At 45.2% G+C, this 26,698-nt stretch overlaps 2 protein-coding genes across 6 annotated transcripts in view; one reads left to right on the forward strand and one right to left on the reverse strand.

The window, feature by feature from the left end:
• The first annotated feature begins 5,517 nt into the window (after positions 1-5,517).
• LOC136659071 (zinc finger protein 414-like) lies at positions 5,518-22,413 on the forward strand. Its single transcript, XM_066636119.1, has 8 exons — positions 5,518-5,677; positions 13,061-13,214; positions 15,045-15,152; positions 15,731-15,838; positions 17,068-17,173; positions 18,653-19,179; positions 20,898-21,056; positions 21,934-22,413. The coding sequence occupies exons 1-8, from the start codon at positions 5,675-5,677 to the stop codon at positions 22,008-22,010; spliced, it is 1,242 nt and encodes a 413-aa protein (XP_066492216.1). The 5' UTR covers positions 5,518-5,674; the 3' UTR covers positions 22,011-22,413.
• A 732-nt stretch (positions 22,414-23,145) lies between these two features.
• Positions 23,146-26,698, reverse strand: part of MYO9B (myosin IXB) — a 70,778-nt gene continuing 67,225 nt past the window's right edge. For 4 of the 5 annotated variants that reach the window (XM_066635767.1, XM_066635766.1, XM_066635764.1 and 1 more), the window contains 3 exons: positions 25,671-25,813; positions 24,040-24,167; positions 23,146-23,870 (listed from right to left, as the gene is read on the reverse strand). In XM_066635767.1, coding sequence (XP_066491864.1) covers positions 23,659-23,870; positions 24,040-24,167; positions 25,671-25,813 — 483 coding nt within the window. In that variant the 3' untranslated portion in view covers positions 23,146-23,658. Of the gene's footprint in view, positions 23,871-24,027; positions 24,168-25,670; positions 25,814-26,698 lie in introns of all 5 variants that reach the window. The other variant, XM_066635768.1, reaches the window with a different exon arrangement.

Genomic DNA, 26,698 nt, shown 5'->3' on the forward strand with positions numbered 1-26,698 from the left:
GGATTATTTACACATTGCAGAAAATCCAGTTCTACCTCTTGGGTCATACACTGAGATTTGGGGGGGGGGGGTCGGTCTCCACAGAGATCTAGCTCTTGAGATTGTTCCCCTGTTTTCATATTGTTAACACTTCGTATTCCTTAGGGGTATGCTTAAAGAAAATCTGGGTGGATGAATCCCTTTTCATCCCATTTTAGGAGTTCTCCTTGGTTCAAGGGTGGCATGAAAAATGGAGACCGCCAATGGGGGCCATTTCCTCCGCAAACTGGGGCCTTTCCTCCCCTAAATATTAACAGTGAACTATATTTCAGGGTTGCTGTAAGTGCTGTTAGGCTGCAATCCTATGATCTTAGGTACCACCAAGATTAGTTCCCATGGCTGGGCTGCAGTCTGGGCTTTGTTCCCAGTGGGGTTGTAGTTTGTGCCGTTGCTGCAAGGTCCAGCAGCTAGGACCCAGCTGGAAACTTGGCCTTTGCGCTGGGGCCAGGTCAATATCCCCACGGGGCGGGGGAGGTGCTAGTTCCTCCAGTGGCAGGGGTGGGGGCAGAGCCTAGCTTCCTCAGGGTCTCATTCTCTGGTCCAGCAGTGGCCAGTCAATGCCATCCCCTACTCCTCCTGGCCTTGGTTTATGAGGCTGCTAGCCTCATCCACCTGGGTGTGGCCATATTTTGTTGGCCCCAAGATATAGTGAGACTGCCCGAGATAGCGCCAGGGCCAGCCTCATGAGATCCCTGGTTGCTGACTGCCCCACCAGCTTCCCAGCACCATAATGAGTTTCTCACACTTTTGAATTTCCATACTACTGGACAACACCCAACATACCAGAAGTGGTACACATACCATCAGTTGAACACTATTCTACAAGACTGTAATGACACTGGACTACACTGAAGTGTAGTTTGAAAAACTTCCCTAGCTTCACCGTGACTCTTGATTTGCAAAATCAACCGAACTATTAGAGAGGTGTTGGTAAGCCACTCAACCTCATAACAGCAGCCCTGCTGGATCAGGCCAAGGACCCATTTGTCCTGCTTCCTATATTTCATAGTGGCTGACAAGATGTCTCAGGGATCACTCAGGACAACATGGTACCTGTATCCTGTTGCCATTCCCTTGCATCTGGCATTCAGAGATAGGCTACCTCAGAAACCCAGCGGCTGCATATAGTCATCCTGGTGTGGAACCTGTGGTGGACTTTTCCTCCATACGCTTGTCCATTTATGTCCAAAATTTGTATTGGGTTTAAGACATCTAGGCCATGTGACATCACATCTTGTGGAAGGGAGTTTCACATACTCATTATGTGCTGGTCAAGACATATTTCCTTTTGTGTCTTCTAACTGTCCTGCTGGTCTGTTGCAGTGGCTGTCCCCTGGTTCTGGGGTTGTGTGTGAGGGAAAAGAGCTTCCCTTTATCCATCCCATGCATGCTTTTATATGTATGTAGCCTTTCCTCCAGGGACATGCACTTAGAGGAGGCAGGTGAGGCAGAGCCTCCCCACTGGAGTCCTTCGAAAAAGTGCCACCACCGCATGAGGCACCCAAGCACCCACAACCGCGCATGAATTGTGGGTACTTTTGTGCCTCTCACGGCGGTGGCGCCTTTTGAAGGACTCCGGTGGGGAGGCTCTGCCTCACCTGCCTCCCCACTAAGCACATGGGTTGTGGGTGCTTGGGTGCCTCTCACGGCAATTGTGCTTTTCGAAGGACTCTGGTGGGGAGGCTCTGCCTCACCTGCCTCCCCACTAAGCGCATGGGTTGTGGGTGCTTGGGTGCCTCATGTGGCGGCAGCGCTTTTCGAAGGACTCCGGTGGAGAGGCTCTGCCTCACCTGCCTCCCCACCAACTACGCGCCCCTGCTTCCCAGAGCCTCAGCTTCCTTCCCCAACTTGGCAATGTGTGGATAATGGTCTCTTTATGTGCACTGGCGGAAAGAAGGGAGCCTGCAGTGGACGATCTAGCCGGGAGAAGTCTATGGTTTGTATGGAATGTAGCCGCTCTACCCTGTGGCACCTCTATGGTGAAAACCGTTTCTGCTTTGTGAGGCTGTGACCGGATTTCACTTTTAAATTTTTGAAAATAAACCGACTCGGGCTCCTTTCTTGACGGATCAGGCATTCTCGGCGGTGGTACCCTCTTGAGGACCTTAAACCGGAAGTCGAGGTGATCTCCATGGTAACCAGGAAGCGGGTCGGGCGTACTTCCGGCCGGGGACCTGCCCGTTGCTTCTATCATTTGAGAGCTGTGGGGGTGGGGCATTGAGTTGGCCCCGCCCCTCGTGTCACCTGAAGGCTGGAGGGGGCGGGGCCTGAGTGCCTTCTCCCATGTGCAGTGCCCTCGCTTGGGTGGCAGCCGAGTTGGGTCCTGGTCGTGGAGCCCCCTGGGGGGGGGGCGAGCGAGAAGCGGCCCCCCCCTCTCTGCAAGGGAGTGAGAGGAGCCTCACAGAACAGCAGCAGTGGGGGGGGGGCTCCCTCAGGGAAGGAACGTGGGGCAGCCTGAACCTCCAGGGGTAGCCCCCCTGGGGAAAGCTGGTGGCCCTGGGAGGCCTCTGGGAGACAGGAGCAGGCAGGGCGGCCCTCTGCTTGAGGGGAGGCAGGAGTACCACAGGAGCCAGAGCCCCCTCATCCCGCATCGAGGAGCCCTTGCCAGGAAACCGGGGCTGGTGGGTTGGCCTGGAGAAGCAGGAGAGGGAGTCTCAGCCCCAGAAAGTGGGGCTGGAGAAGCCCGTGAGAAGAGGCAGGTGAGGACACAGAAAGTGGGACCACTTTAAGAGGGGAGGAGGCTCCAGCACCCTGAGCCAGCCTCTGGAGGCCCATCCCAGGTCAGGGCTGCTGAAGGTGAAGGAAAGTGCAGCAGCCTGGAGAGAAAGAAGGGGAGGGTAGCATCTGACCCCCGGGAGAAGGAAGAGGGGCCTGGAAAGTCCTGAATGGATTTGGAGACAACGACTGGGGCTGCTCTCAGGTGGAACTAAGTGGGGCATTTTGCCTGTGAACTGTTCCAGACAAACTATGCCAGTGGAGATTGTAGCCTGAGGTGCCCCTGGGGGCCAGGACTGGTGGGGCAGCCCCCTGAGAGATGAGTCATGAGCACCCCAAGAGCTAAAGCAACCTGTCCAGGAGTACTTGCCAAAACTTGGAGGAATCAGATTGGCTGCCTGGATAATATGTGAGGGGGGGTAACTGAGCCCTGTCAGTGCATAGGTATCAGGAGCCAGGTGTCAGGAGTGCCCCACTGGAGATCAAAGGGGTTTGGGCAACCCCATGTGAGAATGCTTCAAAAAGATTGGAATCCTAAGGCTGCAATCCTAACCACACTTTCCTGAGAGTAAGCCCCATTGAACAAAATAGGACTTACTTCTGAGTAGACCTGGTTAGGCTTGTGCCCTAAATCAGCCAATCTGCAAGCAGAGCCAATTGAGTTCAGAAGGAAGTAGGTGAGGTAGTGCTGAGATGTTGAAAAGACAGTTGAATTTAATGAAGATCAATAAGACTGAGAGAGCCTTATGTGGTTTGGGCAAGATTTGTATGAGGACAGAACAGGTATGTGTTGTCTCAAGTAGAGAGGAAAAGAGGGAGGAAGGAGGTTCCCGGGACAACCTCAAAAGAAGATTCTCTCTGTCATCTCCACTTTGGCCTCATTTCTCAACCAGAAAATGTGGGTGCTGTTTAAGTCAGTGATAGATGCAATGTCAGGGCACCATACCACATGGAGTGCAACACAATTGCTGTCTGTCTGCCTCCACCCCACTCCGTCCAACAGAAACAGTGAGTCTGCTTATCTCATTATGGGCATAATGGGCTTGCTCAGTAAGGAACCAAAAAAGGAATACTGTTTTATGACACACAGCTTCTTCTGGTTTCAGGATGAGGTCCTGGACATTATGGCACCAACCATGTTAATCTTTGAGATAGTGGAGCAAATCATGGAGAGGCAGGAATTGATGGACTCCATGGAGGTAGAGGTGTGGTCCCAGCTTCTCAAGCCCTTATTTGGTGGCACCAATCAGAGACACTGCAGCACTGTTCCCAGACCCTTGGCATAATCCACTACCAGTTCAATGACATGCCATCTCTAATGGTCAACCAGAGCCTCAATGGAATGCTGTTTTCAAAAGACAAGAGTTGAAAGCAATAATTGTGAGTCCTACAGCAGGCCAAGCCCAAAGTAAACATATCAGGTGAGCCAAATGAAGCACTTAGGGATGCCTGCCAGCTGGCCAGCCAAAGACACTAGCTCTAGTATGGACCAACAAGCTAAGCCCAGTTGGTCTTTAGCACCAAGGCATTTCTCCATCAGTCCTTAAGGTGTATTAGGAAACCCACAACCTCTGTCTCTCTACTGCCTACTCACATGAGGAATTTCTGACTGAAACTAGTTTTGAGCATGTCTCATTGTTTGAAATTTAGACTAGCTCTGGCAGCAATTGCATGCCCCAAAAATGAGGAGTCAGAATTAGAGCAGCTACCACTTTTTCCAGACTCACAAAGAGAGTCTGGTCCAACAAGAAGCTGACGGAACATACCAAGATCCAGGTCTACAGAGCTTGCGTCCTGAGTACACTTCTGTAATGCAGCGAGTCATGGACTCTTCGCTCACAACAGGAGAGGAAACTGAACGCTTTCCACATGCACTGCCTCCGACGCATTCTCGGCATCACCTGGCAGGACAAAGTTCCAAACAACACAGTCCTGGAATGTGCTGGAATCCGTAGCATGTATGCACTGCTGAAACAGAGACACCTGCGTTGGCTTGGTCATGTCGTGAGAATGGATGATGGCCGGATTCCAAAGGATCTCCTCTATGGAGAACTTGTGCAAGGAAAGTGCCCTACAGGTAGACCACACTGTGATACAAGGACAACTGCAAGAGGGATCTGAAGGCCTTAGGAGTGGACCTCAACAAGTGGGAAACCCTGGCCTCTGAGCGGCCCGCTTGGAGGCAGGCTGTGCAGCATGGCCTTTCCCAGTTTGAAGAGACACTTGGCCAACAGTCTGAGGCAAAGAAGGAAGGCCCATAGCCAGGGAGACAGACCAGGGACAGACTGCACTTGCTCCCGGTGTGGAAGGGATTGTCACTCCCAAATTGGTCTTTTCAGCCACACTAGACGCTGTGCCAGAACCACCATTCAGAGTGCGATACCATAGTCTTTCGAGACTGAAGGTTGCCAACAGGTCTAAACAACAGAGAGACTGTATCTAAATATATAACATATATGTATAATATACAAAGTGGTATATAAACACTGACATAAATATGAAATGAAATGAAACGACTTCAGAGGCAGAAGCCAAAACTTCTGCCTGAAACATTTCTGTGGTGGTGATCTGAGCAAAGGGTCCTGAAAAAGGCTGGCCAGCCTGCTTGCTCTGTTTCCTTTGTAGAAACACATCGGAGCAACTATTAGTCTTCCTCTTGCACCGCTGGGCGGAGCTCTTCTCCCCCCCCCCTCCGCGCAGAGCCCCTCCCCTCCTTTCCTCCCCCAACTTCCGATCTCGCGACAGCTGCTACTGTGTAAAATGGCTACAATGTAGCAGCTTTTTTTTTTGCTTTTGATGCTGCTTCAGCCCTCTGTGTTTTGCAAGGATATTATTTTGTGTGTCCCTCCCTTGTGCATTGCACTGCATTTTTTTTCTTTTTCAAAAACAGCTGGCGATTGCAAGGATTTCTGCCTGAGAAATGGTAAGTGGGTTTTTTTTTTGGGGGGGGGCAAACCTTGGAGGGGCATGTGTTTGTGTGTATGTGTTGGGAGGCCTTTTAAAAGCATGCTTAGGCTCTCCCACACGATTCGATCGCTACTATTTTTTATAAAGGGGAGGGGGAGAAAAAGCAAGCAAGGATGCTCCTCTCTTTTCACATGTTCATAGGGGGAATTTAAAACTGACCAGAGAAGGGTTTGGGGATAGAGGCATTCGACTAAGACCAGCAAAAACTTTCAGGGTTGGGGGAAACTGAGGGGGTTCCTCTGCAACCTCCCCACAAAGCAGTTTCTTCTGTCTGATTGTGTTTACAAAAAATTGTCTTTGATTAAAAAAAAAAAGAGATTATAATAGGGTGTCTTCCCTATTTTAGGTTATGCTGATAATATTAGAACAGGAACAATACTGGGGTGTACACAAGGGTGTGTGTGCATGGGTTGGGTGGTTGTTTCAGGCAATCGCCTAAAATCAATTTATTTTGAAAGGTTATTGTAGGGATCTTGTGCAAAAACTGTGAGCCATTTTTGTTCCATTAGAGGAAAAAGAATCCAAAAGCAACAGACCTTCTCAATAAACATGACTAGGGTTACATTGGATAGGGTCATATCCTGTATTTGAACCAACCAACCAAAATGTCACAAACTCATGGGCCGGCTTTCAAGTTCTCTAGAATAGGACCATGAGGGAAAGAGCACTTTGTATTTCTTATGGAGCAGCAGTAATAAATTTCATTGGAAGGGGCATGTTAAGAAATAGTGTGTTGGTTTAATGGGCCAAGGGTTCATTTGTACTGTGTTCTGTACAGGGTGTGTCCCATAAATGTTTGAGAGGAAAAGTAGTAAGATCTTTCCTCTCTCTTTATAGCAAAATGGAAGAGTTTGGTGGGATAATTGTGATAGACCAACCTGGGTAAAACTGTAGGTTAAAAGTGATTCCATATTCTGTAAGTAACTACAGTATGTCCACTGTATGTGCAACTAAGGGCACAGTCCTAACCCCTTATGTCAGTGCTTTCCAGCACTGGCATAGCAGTGCCAATGGGATGTGTGCTGCATCCTGCAGTTGGGTGGTACTCACGGAGGCTTCCTCAAAGTAAGGGAATATTTGTTCCCTTATCTCAGAGCTGCATATGGGGTTAGGATTGTTTCCTAAGAGGATTTAATGTTTACATGTTTCTGCCTTCCCTTCCCCTGTTGGGTCTCTTGCATCAGTTTCTAGATTGGAAGCACCTTGGGGCAACAACCTGTTTTTTCATTCTGGGCAAAGTGCCATTGATGTCAATATATCTTTAATCTTGTTCATGCCGATCCTGAAAAAGTTAGCCAAACCCTCCTATGAGTTTTTTTTATTTATGCCAGAGGGATAACTGCCTATTAAGAAATGTTTTACTACTTTCAGTAGGGCTTATATCCAGGTAGGCTTACACAGGATTTGCAGCCTTAGCGGAGGCTCATCTCATGAAGTTTGCACAAAACCATCTGCAATTTCAAAACTGTTGCAATACAAGCTGTATACTTTTAGGACTTTCTCATCAAGCTCTCTCCTTGCCTGGTTGTGTTGCTTAAAATTTGTTCTGAAGAAGAGTTCTATGCTACTTGAAGGCTTGTTCACTACTTTTGTGACATGTTAGTTGGCCCTGATAAAAGTAATTTCCCTACTTTGACAAAAAAAAATTAGTCTTAAGGGTGCCACAAGACTCCTTGCCTATAGATAAGCTACATTTTCTGATATTTTGTACCATCAACTTGGTGCATTGTGGACTTCCCCCTTGGCAGCACCTGACAACAGAATACAGTTATCAGCCAGGAAACAACCAAGGAACAGGGCTCTGTACAATTCGACAAGAGTCCAAAAGCCACATTTCCACAGTGCTGTTGTTAGGCTTGAGACAGTTCAAGGGCTTTTTTTTCAAATGGAACAACTTTCACAGCTGCGTAAGAAGGAGCCTCACAAACATAGCTGGTGACCCTCTTTAGATGGAGAGTTCCAAATGGAAGAAGGGTGCTACAAATGGGTGAGGAGGAGAAGAAAATGCCCTGATGTTTGTTTTTGTGAAGTGCTCCATGATCTGGATTGGTACTAAATATAATTTTTATCCCTGATCCCAACTTGCCTATGATCCTATGTGAATGTGCCAGATTAAGTAATTCTTTGCAAAAGGGAGAGAAAAATATCAAAAGAGTGACCAGTGATTGTCTGTTACAGCAGCAAAAGAGCTGCAGTCCCCAAAAGAGCATTGTGTCATCTTAAGAACTAACTTTCTGTCCTTTGCAGCTGAATGCTTCTGTAGTCCTACTCTGCTGACTGACTTTGAAAGGGGCAGAGTTAATTCTAGTCCTGGCCTCCCCTCCCCCTTTTAATTTAAACCTAGAAAGATCTAGCAGATGGAGAGTTGTGATGTTGAGGTTTTTTTTCCTTGTGGTTTTTAAAAAAATCTTTTTGTTTACATGGCTTCCAAATTGGAACAGGAAGCAGGGGAAAAGATGTGGGTAGAAAGCCTGAGAGCGTCATGCGCAAGGAACCTGGCTTGGGTATTTGTTCCTCTCTGTCTTGCACAAGGAATCAGTACAAGTCCTTTTTGCCAGCCTCTTTGTCTCTTGCCTCCTACTTGGGAATTGGAAAGAATGGCTGGTAATGAATTCCCAACAACAAAAAGATTCTTTATGCATTCTTTATCCCTTGCCTTCCTTCCCCCTGCAGCTGTCATAGGTTGACCAATGGCAATGCTTTTTTATTTCTAATTTTTATTGCAGTTTCCACCCACCCAAAGGCTGGTTCTGATATTTGCATTTCTGTGGTTCTCCTGTCTTAAAGAGGGGGAGGCTGGAATAGGGACAAAGACAGATTGGATGCACCTGAAAATGTGTGGGGAAGGATTTCTAGTTCAGAGGAAAAGCCTATGGCTTTGCATGCAAAATGTATCTGGATTTATTCCTCCAGTTAAAAGATCTCCAGTAGTGGAGCTGGGAAAATTTTCTTTGAGAGTGACTGCCAGTCAGTGTGGGTGGTACTGTGGGGTAGTTCACATTTTTATGATGGTCCTTTAAATTTAAAAAGTTTGGTTTTTATCTTCATTCCTTGACTGGACTAGCAGCTAAAGATGTGATTCTTTAAAATAAATAATGTTATTGGTAACTTAAGATATTTATATTCTGCGTTTCCAGCATAATGTAGCTTAGAACATGATAAAAACACATGTAGTTAAAAGCCTGAAAATTAAACAGCCAACAACAAAATCTAAATAAGTTTACAAGGAATGCTGTAATAGTATAAACAAGAAGATGAGCAGCATTGTTCAGCCAAACTGTGAGTCAATACAATGAAATCAACTAAATGTAAGTCCAAATAAAAATGTTTCAGCTCTCTTCTGGAGTGCTAGCAACAAGCGGTAGTCTTGATTTCAGCTGGAAGTGAGTTCCAGAGAGTGGGTGTTGTAACAGAAAAGGCCTTTTTGTGGGTTGCCACTCAATGAGTTCTAGTGAAGAGTGTACCTGTGACTGGGCCATCTGTGTTGCTGTCATGGGATGGGCAAACTCAGATGAGGGAGACAGTCCTTCCGATATGCAAGTCCTAAACCAGTAAGGGCTGTATAGGCAACAACAGGTGCCTTGAATTGGACACAGAAGCATACAGGTAACCAGTGCAGATGTTTTAATGGGCACGACATGATCACAACCCTTGGCACTGGTCATCAATCTTGTAGCTGTGTTCTGTACCAATTGCAACTTCTTCAAAGGCAGCCCCAAGCATAGCACGTTACAATAATCCAACCTGGATATGGGCATGAGTGACCATAGCTTATAAATGAAGTTTTGATTCTTTTTGCCCTAATGTGCATTACTTTACACTTGTTTACATTGAAACACATCTGTCATTTTGCTGTCTATGCTCCCAGTTTGGAGAGATCATCTGGAGCTCTTCGCAATCCCTTCTGGTCTTTGCTACTCAGAAAAGTTTAGTGTTGTCTGTAAACTTGGCCACCTCACTGCTTATCCCTCCAGGTCATTTATGAACAAGTTGAAAAGCACTAGTCCCAGGACAGATCCTTGGGGCACCCCACTTTTCACCTCTCTCTGTTGTGAAAATTGCCCATTGACACCCACTCTCTGTTTCCTGGTCCTCAACCAGTTCCTAATCCATGAGAGAACCTGCCCTCTTATTCCTTGACTTTGGAGTTTCCTCAGCAGCCTTTGGTGAGGGACCATGTCAAATGCCTTCTGAAAATCCAGATATACGTATAATATCCATGGGTTCACCCACATGCCTGTTGACCTTTTCAAAGAATTCTAAAAGGTTCATGAGGCAAGTCTTACTTTTACAGAAGCCATGCTGATTCTACCTCAGCAAGCCTTGTTCGTCTATTGGCACAATCCTAACCCTTTATGTCAGTGCTTTCCAGCACTGGCATAGTGGTGCTAATGGGACATGAGCTGCATCCTGCAGTTGGGTGTCACTCACAGAGTCCTCCTCAAAGTAAGGGAATGTTTGTTCCCTTACCTCAGAGCTGCATTGCCCTTTTGTCAGTGCTGGAAAGCACTGACATAAGGGAATAGGATTGCACCCTATGAATTTTAAGATTTTATCTTTGATAAGGCATTCCACCATCTTACCTGGAACAGATGTTAGCCTCACTGGCTTATAGCTTCCCCTCTCCTCCCTTTTTTAAAGATAATTGTTACATTTGCTATCCTCCAATCTTTTGGCACCGTGGCTGTTTTAGGGACAAATTTCTTATTTTAGTCAAGAGATCTGCAACTTCATTCTTCAATTCCTTAATAACTCTTGGGTGGATGCCATCAGGGCCAGGTGGCTTATTGATCTTTAATTTGTCAATTAGGTCTGAAACATCTTCTCTTTTAACCTCTATCTGAGTTAATTCCTTAGTCAGGAGGGGCCGTTCAGGCAGCGGTATATGCAGCAGTAATGCAAAGAACTCATTTAATTTTTCTGCCATCTCTAAGTCTCACCTTTCCCTCCTTCACCATCCAGAGGGCCAACCGCTTCTCTGGCGGGTTTCCTGCTTCTAACATATGTGAAGAAGCTTTTATTATTCCCCTTAATGGCCATGTGTTCCTCATAGTCTCTTTTGACCTCCCATATCATCTTCTTACATTTCTTTTGCTGCAGTTTACGCTCCTTTTTAATCTCCTCTTTAGGGCAAGACTTCCATTTACAAAAGTAAACTTACTTGCCTTTTACAGCCTCTCTGTACTTGTTAGCCATTCTGGCACTCTCCTGGACTTAGTCGAGCCCTTCTTCCTTTGCGGTATACACTTCTGCTGGGTTTCTGTTACCGTAGTTTTAAACAGCCACCATGCACTCTGGAGAGATTGAATTCTTTTTACCTTCCCTTTCAACCTCTTTCTAACTAGTCTCCTCATCTGAGGGAAGTTGGCTCTTTGGAAGTCAAGGCTTTTTGTGCCAGATTTGCTTGGCATGCTTCCATGATCACTGTTCCCCAATGGTTCAGTAACATTTACATCCCTAACCAGGTACTGAGTACCATACAATACTAGATCCAGAGTTACCTGTCCTCTGGTGGGCTCCATGACTAGCTGCTCTAATGTACAGTCATTTAACATGTCAAGAAATCTCTCTTGACCAGAGCACAAATTGACTCAGTTGATATGAGGATAATTGAAGTCCTCCATGAATACAATCCTATCCTTGATGCCTCCCTGAAGGTCCCCTCCAGGTTTTTGATCCAGAGTAGAATAGCACAGATACAGAATATTATTATGAATTTTTTTTCAGACATATCAGAATTATAGGGGAATATTTTGAGAATTCTCCCCTTCCCAAATAAATTCATATTGACTCTAATCAGTAAATTCACACTGTCTTCTCTTGTCTGTGTGTTTATGCAGGAGAAACAGGAGACAGCCTGTTCCCACAATGCATTGCTTACCCCCCAGGCAACCAGCCCACTAACTGATGCATAGTCTGCTTTGCAGTGCACCCCCATCCCCATGAAGCAAGCCCATTCCATTAGACCTCTGCCCCCCTTCACATCCCAGCCATCTGCATCTGATGCACATAATCAAGGACCAGTGCAGAGCAACGATTTGACTCTTGAGATTCTTTATTTCCATAGGATTCAACATAGTGATGGAGGCAGGCTGGGTCATGGTGGTCTCTTGGTCATGATAGCTAAATGGATCCTTCGGGGCTTGGGTGAGGGGAAAACAAGAAAGGGCTGATGCCTGCCTGCCCTGCTGGTAGGTTTCCTGAAGGCATCTGACTGGCCATCTGACTGACTTGACTTGGATTTTGGACTAGATGGACTCACCTTGGTTTGATCCAGCACAGCAGCACTTGTACTCTTATGAAAAAGGAATCGATCCATCTGTAGAGAATAGGTCTGACAAATATTGTTGATAGCAATGGAACCTCCATGGTTCAGGACCAGTCTATCTCTCAGTGCTTGTCTGTTTCCTGAAAGCATCTGATTGAACAGGGTTGGACACAGGGGGCAGGGTTAGATGGTGCACAGGCCTGATTCAGCAGGGCTCTTTGAATGTTCTTCAGTCTTAGCTCTGCAGCTCACTGGGTGGCTTTGGTGGAACAAGTGTTTTTTTTGCCACATCCTACTTTGAAAGGATGTTATGAGGATAGACTTTGATATGAATTCAAAACTTTTTAAAATATAAAAATAAAAATTAAGGTATTAAATTGAAGCCTCTGGTATTGTCACATGCAATTAGAAATAACGTCAATCAAGGAATAGGAGTGATTTTGTCCAGAATATGGAGAAGAGGGATAGGAGCAACTTTAAAAATACTGTATACATATTGTACATAAAAGTAAAATTAAAACAGGGGTGGCCAACCTTTCAACTTTAGGGCTCCTGGATCTTTATCAATTGTGTAGAAGAGGGAATTTCAGCAGGTGCAGCTTGTCATCTCACAGATGACGCCTCTGTGAGATGTGTACATCTCAAATGTGTACATCTCACAGATGACAAGTGGTACCTGATGAAATTCCCTCCTCTACACAATTGTTAAAGGTTCAGGAGCCCTAAAGTTGAAAGGTTGGCAACCCCCTGATTTAAAGCATATTGCTAACTTGTTAAAACAATTGTACATCTTGATCCAATTTGTGTTTTAAATTTATAACATTATTTAGTAAGAGGGGAGGGAAAAGTAAATGTACAGTTTTCTGCCCCTGAGAATTGCCATGAAGATCTTTAACCCATTTCTGCCTAGCCCACAGGTGTATACATTTGATCCCTGTTTCGTATATGCAGTGTTGGGCAGAAATGGCTTTTAAGGCTCCCATTTTATAGGTAGAAAAACTGAGGCTGAAATAATTCTTCTTGTAGTGTTCCTGACTGCATCTCTCTCTTTCTCTCTTTTTAATCTGCCAGGAGAAGACACCCTCACCAGTGTCTGGCCTTCCTGCCCTTTCTGCTGCTATGCTCACGTACCATGATCTCAAGACTTCGCCTAGCTGCATTAGAGGCAAAGCTGAGAAGGAGGACGCCCCACTGCCAGTCACATCTTCCATGTCCTCCTTAGGAGGTAAATGTGGTTTGAAAGGAGGAAAAGTGTGTAGTTGAGAATCCTAGAGTCCAATGCGTTGAAATCATTTGACTTTATAGAATATTATACTACATCCACATGTCTGGTGAGGAACCCCTGTGTTCTAAAAGGGACAGGAACATTTCTTTTGGACTTGCGCTCTATGCATGCATGGTCCTGTCATTCATCTTGACATGAACTGAGGGTGTGACCCTTGCTTCTGGGTAGTAGCTTCTACATAAAACTAGTCTGTAGATTCCTGTATTTGTGTTCTTTTTTGGTTGTGGCATCTCCTTAATATTTGTAACTTCATTAACATTTAAGCCATTTCTGCCATTTCTGCATATACGCAACAGGGATCAAAATGTGTACACCTGTGGGCTGGGCGGAAATGGGTTAACAGAAACAGTGTATACTACAAAAAGATATCTCCTGCCCCTCCCCCATATTCCATATTGTGTAACAAAACACTCCCTTTCCCAGCCCAGTTGCTCACTCTGTAATAGTAAATTACCAAGAATTGGTTTAGCTAACCTACTGCATCATTAATACAGACATATGGTTTTATACTAAGCTTACCCCAGTCAGGGATAGCATCGCATATCAGTCCATGCTAGACACTGGCCACGGGCCCTGTTTACGCTTGGCCACGCTCTCCCTGTCTGCTGCAGGAGCTGCTTACCCCTTTCAGTGCTGAGCTTACTGGGTTTGGGGGAGGGGAGCAGCTTCTGCAGTAGTCCTTCCTGGGTGCCAGCTATTTTTAGTTTCTATATCATCAAATGGGTGATGTGGGGGAAAAATAGCCACTACAGCAGGGAATGATTCTCCTTTGTTCCATGACTGCAGTAGTAGTTCAAAGAAGAACTGTAATGCGGTCTTATGCTTCTGAGCAGGTACAGGAGGGAGTAGCTAGCACCTGTGCCTGAGGGCTGAAATCTAGCTGACTCTGATCCCAGTTGAGGGATTTAGTGTCAGGGTAAATATGCTCTGACCACCATACTACCCTAAATTTGTGTGTTTTCCATGTTGCCTATGAACCTGTTGTGTTAACTTGTTCATAATTAGGAAGTCCCAGATTTGCTTGGATCCATTAGCCCTTGGAAAGAGGATTAGTGCATTTCCATTTGTATGCTATCAGGAGATGCATTGCTGTCAGGAGCTTTGAATTGATCTTTTATAGATGAGTCGGCTCCAGTTCACATGTGAATACATTCTTTGCTCCGAGTGCCTCTTTCAACTTGATCCTGGCAGCCATGTATCTGGACTGGGATTGTACACCAAAAGGTAGTGTTTGTCCTCTTGAATGTAGTAGTCAGAGACAATTTGCAGCCCCCTCATAGAGTAGAACATAGCACGGCATCTTGCTGGGTCTATGAAAATTTGTCCAGGTTTGGCATCCTCTTTCCCACATACCTTGCTTTTGGGTTTCCCACAAGCATTTGGCTAACTATTGGCCTAGTGAGCCTTTGGTCTGATCCACCAGTTACTCATGTTCAGATGACACCTGAGAGGAGAGAAAACACACGTCTGTATGCTGGGCTAAGAGGGGGGGAAACCATCTTGGATTCCCCCCTGAAAGCAGGGCACAACAGAGGCATCCCTCAAAGCAAATTGCTACTGGTTTATTATATTTTTGCATCTTGTTTGTGTTTGAAATTGTAAGCTGCCTTGGGAGCCCCTCTACTTTTCGGAGGGGAAAGGCAGAATAGAAATGTTTTGGGCGAAAAATAAATAAATAAAAGCAAATGGAGTCTCAGATCTAACCAAAATTATCTGATCCCTTTAAATATCTTTCTTTCTGCCTTGCTCTGGTCATATTCTTTTCCTCAGGCTGTAGTGATCCAGGCTTTTTGGGTAGCCAAACCCACCCTGTGTTGAGTAGAGGCAGTGGAATTCGGAACCAGAACCTGCGGCTCCCCAAGCAGAGGCTTATTCCAGGTAACCTTGAGAGCAGAGCTCTCCTGTCGTTAAGTTTTCTCTTTTTGGTTAAAGGAACTGGGGGTGGGGATTGTATGGATGCTCAGAAGGTTGCAGATGCCCACATTCCTGCTTTCTTACAACTGTTACCCCTTCCTTGGCATTCACATGTTTCTCCAGAGTCATGTTTCCTCTTAGCCCCTCAAGCAGTGCTGGACAAATATTGCTGTGGCTTACCACACATTCAAGTCTTGCTGACTTATTCATTTTGTGGTAAATCAGGTCACAATAATCTCTAAAGAAACTTGCTAGTTTACTGGTATTGTCTCCCTTTTAATAAGTCCAAGTAGACTTCCGTGTGCAACGTGCTTTGGCACACTGTAAATGAGAGAGTGACAGGGCTCAAAGTTATTCCTATTTTTTTAAATGGCACAAGAAAATCCATGACAGTGGTGGAACTTGAACTCAGGACTGACAGATTAAAGACCACCCCCATCCCAAGGCAACTTCTCTTGATCATCAATAATAAACAAGGAGCAAAAGAAAGGGCTGTTACTGTGGAAAGAAGTCAATGCCTTTGTCATTCTGTTTCCTCCCAGGAAAACGTTATCAGTGCTCAAGCGATGGGTGCCGATTGGCTTTCCGCAGTATGAAGGAGCTGCTGGACCACATGCGTGTCCATTACAGACCCACTCAGTCCCTTGAAGGTAAGCCCATGTGTGCATGTATTGGGAGTGGAGGGGATCAGATGAGGTTATGCACTAAAGATAGTTCCTTGGCCTCTGTAATGTGTTTTTAAATGTTTGTTATGTATTAATGTTTTTAAAATCTGTTTTTAAATATGTCGTTAGCCGCCCTGGGTCCCGTTAGGGAGAAGGGCGGGATAAAAATAAAGTTTTATTATTATTATTCCTTGGCAATGTAAACTATAATGTGAATTTAAAAAAATATTTTTAATTCTACTTTTCCACAACAAAAAAATTCATACTACAGTTTACATTGCAAAGGAACCATGTTTAGATTCAATTTGTGTCTTGCTCATCTCTTACTTTCCAATATATAGAAGAACTTTTGAAAATTCTTCCACAAGCAGATTACACTGTTGTTTGATAAAGTGCATGATTTTAAGAATATAACAAGCAACCTGCTATACTGCGTCAAGGGCTCATCTTATTTAGCATCCTGTTTCCCAGAGCGGACAGCCTCCAGAAGAAGGGTGTGAAGAAGGCCAGAAGAAGGGTGTGAACACAATGGCCTTCCCCTGTTGTCTGTCCTCCAGCATCAGGTGTTCAGAGGTAGACTGCCTCTGCCTATGGCACTTCCATGGATATTGGCCAGCAATAGACTTCTTCTCCTCCATGAATTTGTGTGACCTCCTTTAAAAGCCATCGGCTATCTTCACTCCTTTCAGAAGAGTCCCATAACTAAAGGCATTTAAAAATGGTTTATTTGTTTTACTCAGAAGTAAGCCCGTTGTGTTCAGTGCGACTTTGTTTTTGTTGCATACCATAGGACAACCACCTAACGCCTTTTTCCTATAACTTAAAACTATGTGGGCCTAATCCTATCCAACTTTTCAGCACCAATGCAAGGGAACATTCTCTTTCCTTGAGAAGGTCTCTGTGAGTGCCCCTCCACCACAGGATACAGCGTACGCACCATTGGCATGGCTGCATCAGCACTGGAAAGTTGGCTAGGATAGGGCCATGTGTTGTGTAAACAAAAACTTCTCGTCCACTTAACAAAAAATGGAAACTTCTGCCCATCAGTTGCACTGAGTGATCTGGAGTTGTGTTATGGCAGGGCAGGAGGAACATGCCTCTTTCCCCCCCTGCATGCATGGTGTTCATGAACCCAGTGCAGAAACCGAATTTGAGTGAGCAGCTGAGCGTACAAGTTCCAACTCACTCATGGTTGTTTCTCTTCCCCCTCTTAGGCAAGACCTTCCGTTGTTCTGCTCTGGACTGCGTAGAATCTTTCCCCAACATGCAAGACCTCATGGATCATATGAAGGTGCACTACAAGTTAAATCGCTACTTCAAGTAAGACACTGGTGGTTTCTTCGTGCATTTACTTATACATAGGTAGCTGCTTCCTAGTGTCATTTGCCTGGTCCTGCTAATGTCAGCTACTTGTGAGAGGTGGGTTAGGCTGAGAGTGAGCCTTATAGCTGAATGGGGATGCGAACAAGTGTCTTGTGGTTCCTTGTCCCAATACTGTAATCAATCACTTCTTCACACTGGCTTTGTTTCCTATTTAAAGCACATGTTCTTCTTAGTTGTGGATATTCTAATTTTATTTATTAATCAATAAGGCATTATGTTAAAAAAAAAGAAAGAGTGCATGATTAAAAGAGCACAAATAAGAAAATGTAAGAGGTGATCCTGTTAATTTTGAAGGACATCACATGTCTTATGTCTGTTTTTCATATGTACTATAGTGCAATCCTAAGCATGTTTACTCAGAAGGAAGTCCCACTGTGCCCAATGGGGCTTTCTCTCCAGCATGCCAGCATTGTACAGTGGTTAAAGTATTCCTGTCCAGCTTTTGCATCTAATTTTTAAGAGGTTTACATTTAGTTAAGATTTTTTAAAAGGAGGGTTAACTGCATTACTTTGAAGAGAGTTTGAGAAGCCTAAAAGTTGTGGGGAGATTGTATAACTTGGCAGGGCAAAATAATGCCGCTTGCTATGAGTTTGGCAAATATTGTCTTCTGGATTGCAGATTTGCTTTGTGTGGCAGTGAGTCCAATTTCCAGCCTGGAAGGGCATGTAATTAGACATGAAGGTCTGGAAAAAAAACCTTTTTTTTTTCTCCCCAAGTTCTCTTTTCCCTAGTTCTTAGAATGGGAGTACTTTACTAAGAAGCCCATTTTGTCTAGGAAGCTAAGCAGGGTCAGGCCTGGTTAGTACTTGGATGGGAGACCGCCTGGGAATACCACGTACCGTAAGCGTATACCATAGTCTTTCAAGACTGAAGGTTGCCAACCATTTTTTCTCTTTTCCCAGAAGGCTGGGCTACTGTTGCTTTGCCTACTCTTGTGTAATGTAAAAACAAGCCTAAGGACACTGAAACTGCCCAAGACCTGCTGAGGGCTAGCAAAGGAGAAACTTGAAGGCTTGGGGGGGGGGGGGGGAAGAAACTTGATGGTTTCTGTGTAAAACCTTTTAACTGGCACCGGGCAAAGAAATGTTTGTTGGGATCCCTTGAAACTGCTGCACTCAAACTCTAATCCTGGGTTTATTGTTACAAATTTAGTGCAATGTTAAGTACAATGTTGTATACAATGCATTCAGTTTTCTTAAAATAGTCAAGTAAGGTTGGAACTGATAAATATTGCATGAATTTCCAATTCTTCCCCCCCCTCTCCACTTATTTTCTGAAAAGGTTTTTCCATTGTCTTCAAAGTTTCTGGAACTGTTACATCTCTAGATGCTCCACTTCCACCCAAGACTGGGGGGGCCTGTATGCTTGATTCTGAGTTCTCTTACCTTTCTTTATTTCCTTGCCATGCTTTCCAGGTGTGAGAATTGCACATCCCGCTTCCGGACTTACCGCTCCCTCTTCAAGCACCTGCATGTCTGCTCAGACAGCACCAGCCCTTCTCCGTCCCTGATGGCAGAGAAGCCTGTTTTACCTCCTACCTCTGGCCCAGAAAAAGAACCCCCTGGGAAGTTGCTGGAAGAGCTCCCCCAACTGCAGAGCGTCATCCAGCACATCAAGAAGGAAGCTCTTCTCCCTCCTGGCATGACTGAGGCTGCCTCTGCTCTGGCCACTGGCTCGCTTCCGGCCACCTCCTTGGAGGCCATGCCACTACCCACACCAGCAGCCCATCCGTACCCTCTGTTGGAATCCTCTCTCTTTGGGCCACCCACCTCCCTGGCTCGGTTCTCTGGGCCACCTCACCCTTCGGTTCCCGGGCCTTATTTGCCCTATATGCACCCTTCGACCTATGCTTTACCTCAGGCTTCCGTTCAGAGCCGTCTCAGGCCTTATTTGCCAGGCCAGGGCCTCCCTGTTTCCAATGCCGTATGGAAGAAAAGCCAAGGTGAGCAATCACTGTTTTCTTTGGGACATTTTCACATATCTGCAATTCTGTGGTACATCTATCATTTTCCTGGCAACAGTCAAACTTTTGTGTGCTTCTTAGATGTTTGATTCAACAGGGTATGTTCTTAGCTGTTGAATCAAACATCCACATTTCTGGAAAATATCCTGTTTTCCATGGTGGCCAGACAGATGCCTCCTGGAAGCCCATAAGCACTACTTCAGATGGTTAAAAACCAGAGCAGTTTGTGAAATATTCCAAAAGGATTGCTGCAGACTGGGTGAATTGGCAACTGAGGTTCAGTGTCGATAACTGCAAAGTGATGCATATTTGGAGCAAAAATTCCAACTTATACACTGATGGAGTCTGAGCTGTTGGTGATAAACAAGGAAAAAGATACTGATACTTTGGTTTAGCATGCAACAGTGGTGAAGGCAGTAACTTCCACGCTAGGACTCCTTAGGAAAGGGATTGAAAGTAAGAGTTACCAGTACTATATTGCCCCCTCCCCATATAAATCTGTGGTGCAGCCACTTTTTTCAATACTGTATCCAGCTCCACTCAGGGAGGATAGTGCAGAGGTGGGAAATTGATCCTTTTGGTTGCCCTCCTTTGCAGCAGACTGGATCTTTGCTTATGGGGTATGGCGAAGACCTTGGAGCTTTTTAGCTTTGGAAGAACAGCGGGGGGGAGTTTGTAAAATTATGCATGGTGTGGGGGAGAAGAATGTTTCTCCCCCTTATAATACTAGAATCAAGTGTCATCTACTTAAACTTTTTGAGGGGTGATTTGAGACTGACACAAGGAGGTACTTCCTCATACAGTGCTCAAGTCTGGAATTCTTTGCCACAGCTAGATGGCCAATGGCCACTAGCTTGGATAGCTTTAGAAGGAAATTGGACACATTCATGGATGACAGGTGTACCAGTAGCTTGCAATCACAATGGCTGTATGCTGTCTCCAGGTTCATCAAAAGTTTGCCTCAGAATACCTGGTGCAGGGGCAGTAGTGGGCAACAAGTATGCCTGGTAGCTGGTGGACCACCATGGGAAATGGGGCAGTGAAGCAAATGAGCCTGTGGCCTGATCCAGTAGGGCTGTTATGTTCTTAAGCAGGAGCTGGAGGCAGCCTTCCTAGGCAGCTGATATGCAGAATTATTCCGCTTTAAATATTGAGGTTCTAACTTGGCCATCTTGGTTGAGAACAGTTGAAAGCCCTCTTCCTCTCTGAATTTGCCTAATTGCCCTAGTGCTGTCTAAGCCCCTTGTACACACCACATTTTAGGGTAGTGCATTGCATAAATTCTGGGGTGTAAGAAGGGGATTCAGGAAAGATAAAACTATTTCAGTGGCTGACCTGACTTCTGCCATTATGGGGTGTGTGCGTGCAAGCCTTTCTCTCCACATAATTTTATAAATCTTTTTTTAAAGCAAAAAAGCCCCCCTTGTGCCTTCTTTTCCTTGTTATTTGACCATCTCCTGTCTTGCCTTGTGTAGTAATCATATGTAGGTCTGTGACTTGAATTGCTAGCTGCTTTTCAGCTAGCTTCAAAAATAAGTATTAATGTCCTCTCTGAAGGCAGAGTGAATAATGGTCAGTGGCCCTAATACAGGGTCAAAGCTCCTCCTTGCCAGCAGACCTGCCATACATAGATGGGTAAACATATGCAATATCCATCTCCCCTCAAGTGTTTTTTCCCTTTGCACATTTTACTACAGGACACTCCTCCAACAGCCGCATTGTGTGGCAACACACTCGGGGTCGCTACAACTGCCTGCAGTGCCCCTACTCCACACCCTCACGGGAGGAGATGACCCAGCACATTGAGGACCATCGCAAGAATCCCTCTCCACCTGGCCGTCTGGATGGTGAAATGGGTAAGTGGCACCTAGGGAGCCTTGGGGATAAAAGCATTAGAAAGGAAGGTAATTTGATGGGGTGTCTTCTCTGTCCCTCATGCTGTGGCTTATGGTCTGCAATGGGAACACTGGTTCCAGGAAGGATTAAAAAGGAAGCTTGCAGTAGCCCATACTTTGCTGTATTCACTAGAAGTACAAATCCCTTGCCTGTGACCACTAGCAGAAATATAAAGAACTGCTTTTCCATGGGTGGAGGAAGGTTTCGCCCACATATTTGGAACATATCTTTGTACCAAGCCTTTGTTTTGTTTAGAGTTCCAGCATGATTTCTCTCCTTTGACCCCTCCCCAATCAGTTGCGGGGAGGGAGAGAAGTCTCAGTAAGTTCAGATTTTTTTTCTTTTAGCAGGGAGTGGATTTATAAACCACCATCCCCTGCTCACATTTTAAAAGTTCTTGTATTTGTTCAAGATGCAGGGCGTTCACCATAAAAGCAACCATGCTTCAATATATCAAGGAGAATCTGACTAGTCTACCATCCCTGCAGCAAACTGATGCTGTATTCACCCCCCCTCCCCCCAAAAAAGCAGGGGAGAAGGGCATCTGTCTCCTTCCTTCAAAATCACTTGCTGGTGGCACCCTCCTGTGACCTGCTCATCCTGGGCATTTTGCCTGGCACCAGATTTCACATCTCTCCAGTGCCTGGGGCATATTTTTTAGCCAAGTGTTATAAAAACAACTTTGAGTTCCATTTTAATACTGCTGCTATGCTTTTGTAATTCTAATATTTAATTCTTGCAATTGCTTATAAATTTTAAACTATTTTAGTGTGTTCTCAGTTTAACTTATGTTTTTAGATACTCTTTTGAACAGACTTTCCCCACTCTCTTACTCAGATTTCGGTGTTGGCCTTCCTTCATTCCACCCAAAGCTGACGCCAGACATGGAGAGCTCCCTCTTCACTCCGCTTTGAGGCTTCCACTGTGTTGAGCAGAGTTTTTTCCATTTGATTTTTTTCCCCAAAGGGGTAGAAAGAATGGTGGGGAGAGTCTGACTCCAAAAAACCAGAGTATGTGTGAGTGGTCAAGCATGCGAACATGCCCCTTTGCTACTCAAGAATGAGCCAATAACTACTTAGTGGGGAGAGGAAGAATTGAAATTAATTGTCCAACCTTTAATCTAGAAAATCCTCTGTGCAAGTTTTTAATCTGTTTTTTTAAAGTTTGCTTTCTCTTGCTTTAAGGCAAAACCTCTTGCCTTTCTCATGGGCCCTTCTCTTAAGAGAATGATCAGGGTTGCTCAGGGTTGGTAGGGGGGCTACTGCTGCTTATGGAGAAACAAAGACTTGAGAATAAAATAGTAATTGTACAGAAAAACTTGTGCACTTTGTTTCTCATTTTCTTTTGAGGACAGTTTAGAGAAAAGGTACAAGTGTGACTAGGTTTGATTTTTGTGCCAGAAACTCAATTTACCTGTCTAAGAGCTCTAATAAGGGAACCTTTATGACTTTAAAACTATTCAGGTAAGACCCCCTGAGATTTCACCAAGAATTGACTGTACATTCTCATTTGTTTGTTTTGCTGTGAACATAAGAACAGCCCTGCTGCATCAGGCCAAAGGCCCGTCTAGTCCAGCTTCCTGTATTGACACCTGCATCCTGGTCCCTCCCTTGCATCTGTGCAATTTGGTAGCGAAGTCTCTCCACCCCCTGGTCATTTAGGTTATCCCTTTCTGTATCTTTTCCAGGGGGACATGCTGTGAAACACACAGTGCTGCTTATATATAATAGAACTGAGAAAAATAAAGGGGGCTTCTAATGCTTGGATGCTTCAGGGGTTAATGAAAAGCAGTAATAGGATTCTTTGGAGTAGAAACTGGCCGAAATAAAATAGCTTCTGGCTCTGCCAAGTGATATCTCATCATCTAATGGCAAGCAGCAGGGCTGCCATGTTTTGCCTCAAAAACAAAAAAAGTTGTACAAGCTCACCCCAAGATATTGCTCTGCTGAAGCAACTTTCTCTTGCTCATTGGCAGTTTCTAGGCAACATGGCAGGATGAAGGGGTGACAGGCCACCAAGAAGAACTCACTCTTTTCCAAAAAGTGCAATGTATTAATATAAATGCTGATACATTTTTTGGTCTCCATTAAACGGTTATTACAAAATTTAAAAGTTCTGTAAACCACTTGGAAAGTCGTCATGAAAACACAACTAACACAAAAGATGTACAATGTTGCCCTGTTCTTCTTTTGGTCCTATCAGAGCCCCCTGTGAGCAAACAGGCACAATGAGAAGTGGAGGGAGCAATCCACCCAACCTCAGACTGGATGGGATCAGGGCTATAAATGTGTTCCAAAAAGAAAAAGGCAGTGCTTTTGCCTCCAGCCTGAAGGACATTCAAAGTCTGGGTGTACTCAGGAGCGCTCCTTCCTTACTGGACCTGCCCATATTCAGAACGAAGGTTGGAAATTGTGTGGGATTTGCAGGGTGGCTGTCCAACAACCCCTGGGCCCAGCCCATGGCTGTTTTGTTAGTAACACACACCCCTTTACAGCAATTCCCAGTACTTCACCACAAGCCCTAGGGAGACACAGTCCTGCTGGGGGTTGTCCATGGGTGTTGTCAGCTTTTCAATCCTGACAAACAGCTTGTGATTGGCTGTGGTATTTGCTGAAGCTCCCTTCCCTTGAGCAGAAGCACAGAGGACGGTCCAGGCCATGTGGTTAAGGCAGCAAGAGAGGGTTGTACCGTGGCCGGCAATAGCGGGATGCATGGCAATCCAGTCATATCTTTGGCAGATGAACTGCAAGATGGAGAGGGAGGTTTGGTGCTTCCTTTAAAGAGACAACAAGATGCCAAGGTGAGGATGCATTCTTTAACCTAGTATAAAATTGCAGAGATGGCAGCTGACCAGATATTTTCTCTGATGTCCAGTGCCAGAAAATGGGCTGACCCAGAAGGTTTATAGAAAATAAAAAGCGTGCACAGTACCTTAATACTGACCTTCGGGGTCTTGGCGCCCCGCACGCTCCTCCAGAAGGCTCTCTGTGCTGGCCGATGTCTCAGAGTCAAGATTCTCTTCATCAGAGCATCTCTGGTCTAGATCTGGCAGCCGATATGTTATATCTTCCCTACATCGTAGAGGAACAAATGCAGGTTAAAATGCTCCAGGAAGGACAATCGTAACTTACACTATTTTTTTCCAGTTTGATTAAAACAAGAACCTTTCAACTGCAGTGTAGGCAGAACAACAGTTGCATTAAACTTACCTACACCTTCAGACCATCTAATCCAGTGGTTCCCAAACTTCTCCTTCGAAGTTGGGAACCATCTAAGAGTTTGTGTGAGAGGGGTAAAGACAGCAACACAATTAGCAGGATCATGCCACTTCCAGGGATGAAAGGGATGCTTTGAATTTACCCCCGGCAGTGCTGGCCTCCTGGGGTGTGCAGAGAGCCCACAGCCACCTCTGCAGGGCTCCCCAAGCCTTAGAACGCTTTTAAAAAAAATCACAATCACGACCCGGTTTCACGATTTTTAGCATTCCAAGGCTTGGGGGAGTACTGCAGAGGCATCTGAGGCTTGTCCCCAGGAAGCAAGCACTGCCAATAATTTCAAAATGCCCCCTTTTGTCCCTGGCAGCAGCTCGCTCCTGCTGATCACATCACTGCCTTATCCCCACTGCTTAAAGGGGCAGAGACAGGGCTTCCCTGCCTAGTGGGTTGCAACCCACCAGTTTGGGAACCTGAATTTGGTAAACCTGGGTAAACCCATTATGGCTTACTTTGGCTGATAGCGACATGCCAAGCTCTTCTACCTGCGATCCTTTTAACTGGAGATACTGCCGCAGACTGAACCTGGCACTTTCTCCATGCAGAGTGATGTTAAGTGTGAATTCCCGAACTGTATATCACAAGGTAAGAACTCATGTGCCTTGAAAAACAGGCTGCCAACCACATCTCTGTCTGAATAACTGCTCTGATTTTGCCTCTCTCCAATTCGTTTCAGCTAAGGGTGGCTACAGATTGTGGAATTTTACCAAATGCAGTGAGGCAGGAGATTATTTTGTTTTTGGAGAAACCACCTCCAGAACAGTGGCTCAGAGTGAATAGGGAAAAGTCACAGAATAAGAGATGATGACACTATGTTGGTTTTACATCATCTAAACCAGGGATTCTTAACATGGACAGTGCTTCATGCTTCAGTGGGTCCATGAACTGGGCACAACAAAAATGTTGTGCATATGTGTTTATGTGCATTTTTCTAGGGAGGTGGTCCATAGCTTTCATCAGATTCTCAAAAGGGTCTGTGACCCAACAAAAGTTAAGAACCACTATCTAAACTTTTGGGGTATGAATGAAATGATGCCTTTCCTGTTGGTTTCAGAAAAGACGTGTATCTCAAAGTCTGGGAAGCAAATGTATATGGGTGAAACTGAAGAAAATATGTTCAACATACTTTCCGACCCTTCCCACTTCAAACCCTCAATTTAAAGATTCCAGGGAAATTCTTGGACAGGTAGGGAGTTCCCCTGGACCTTGATGCACAGATGCTCACAATGGCTGTTTTATCCAGTTCGTATTATTTGCAATATGGCTCCCACAGAGTAAAAGCACACAGGATCTGGCACTCACTTCTCCTCCTTTATCGACTGTATCCGTTCAATCAACAACTCCTTTTCTCGGTTATCAACCTCAGATGGCTCATCTTCCTCTGGCAGAAAACTGAGTTTCGATGAGCTAGTGCCATTTTCCCCTGGGACCTGGGGGCTTTTGGTCTGCGAGACAGAGAAGAAGATGTAGTATCTACCTTAACTAGGAAGAGAGCAAGTCACCTTCCTTGGTTAGTATGCTGTCATCCATTACCCATTTCAGCTTGTTCTAGGTGGACAAATTAAAGGTTTGCCAGCTTCCTACACTTTGCTGAACTGTGATGTTAGTTTGCCTCCTCGTGGTGCACCCTGTATAGCAGTTGACAGCCAGACCACAGCATAGAGTTCCTGGCTTTCTAAAACATGGCAATGGAATTACCATATGCTAAATAAAAATAAATTCCAAAAATAAAACATGAATCAGACCAGGGTGGCATGTCAAAAAGAAGTGGGGACATTCAAGCACAGAAGAATGTGTGCAACTCACCACAGCTTATCAAGTGATTTTAAGCAAGTTGCCCTCTCTCCATACACAGCCTAATTCACAAGGCTGTTGTGAGGATAAATACAGATCCTCCACAAAAGCATTTCTAAATGCTGAACATGGATACAGTTGGGAAAGATGCTACACCATTCTTCAAATTTGTTTTAGTAATTCCCACAGCTTGAGCCTTGGAATGTGTGAGAATATTACTGAAGGCTGTTTCTGAGCATAAGACAGGGAGTAACCTTACCACTGAACCACCACAAAACCAACCAAGCATGCACTTCTTTAACTTAAAAAAGGCAGAGAATCAAAACCAGCACATCTGGGGTTAGTGTGAAAGGGTTCCCAAAGCCAAAAGAGTGTGCTTGGCACTCAAAAGAGTGTGTATGTCTCTTCTAAAAGCAAGGCATTGGTTAATTTCTATCCTGCATGGTACCATGCCTTGCCGCAACTACTAAGATATTCCTACTAAACTAACAAGCTTGAAGAGAAGAGAAGCCACCAAGCAAGCAGAGGTGGGAAGG

The sequence above is a fragment of the Tiliqua scincoides genome, chromosome 8 (assembly GCF_035046505.1).
Source record: "Tiliqua scincoides isolate rTilSci1 chromosome 8, rTilSci1.hap2, whole genome shotgun sequence".
In the NCBI taxonomy this organism is placed as follows: Eukaryota; Metazoa; Chordata; class Lepidosauria; order Squamata; family Scincidae; genus Tiliqua; species Tiliqua scincoides.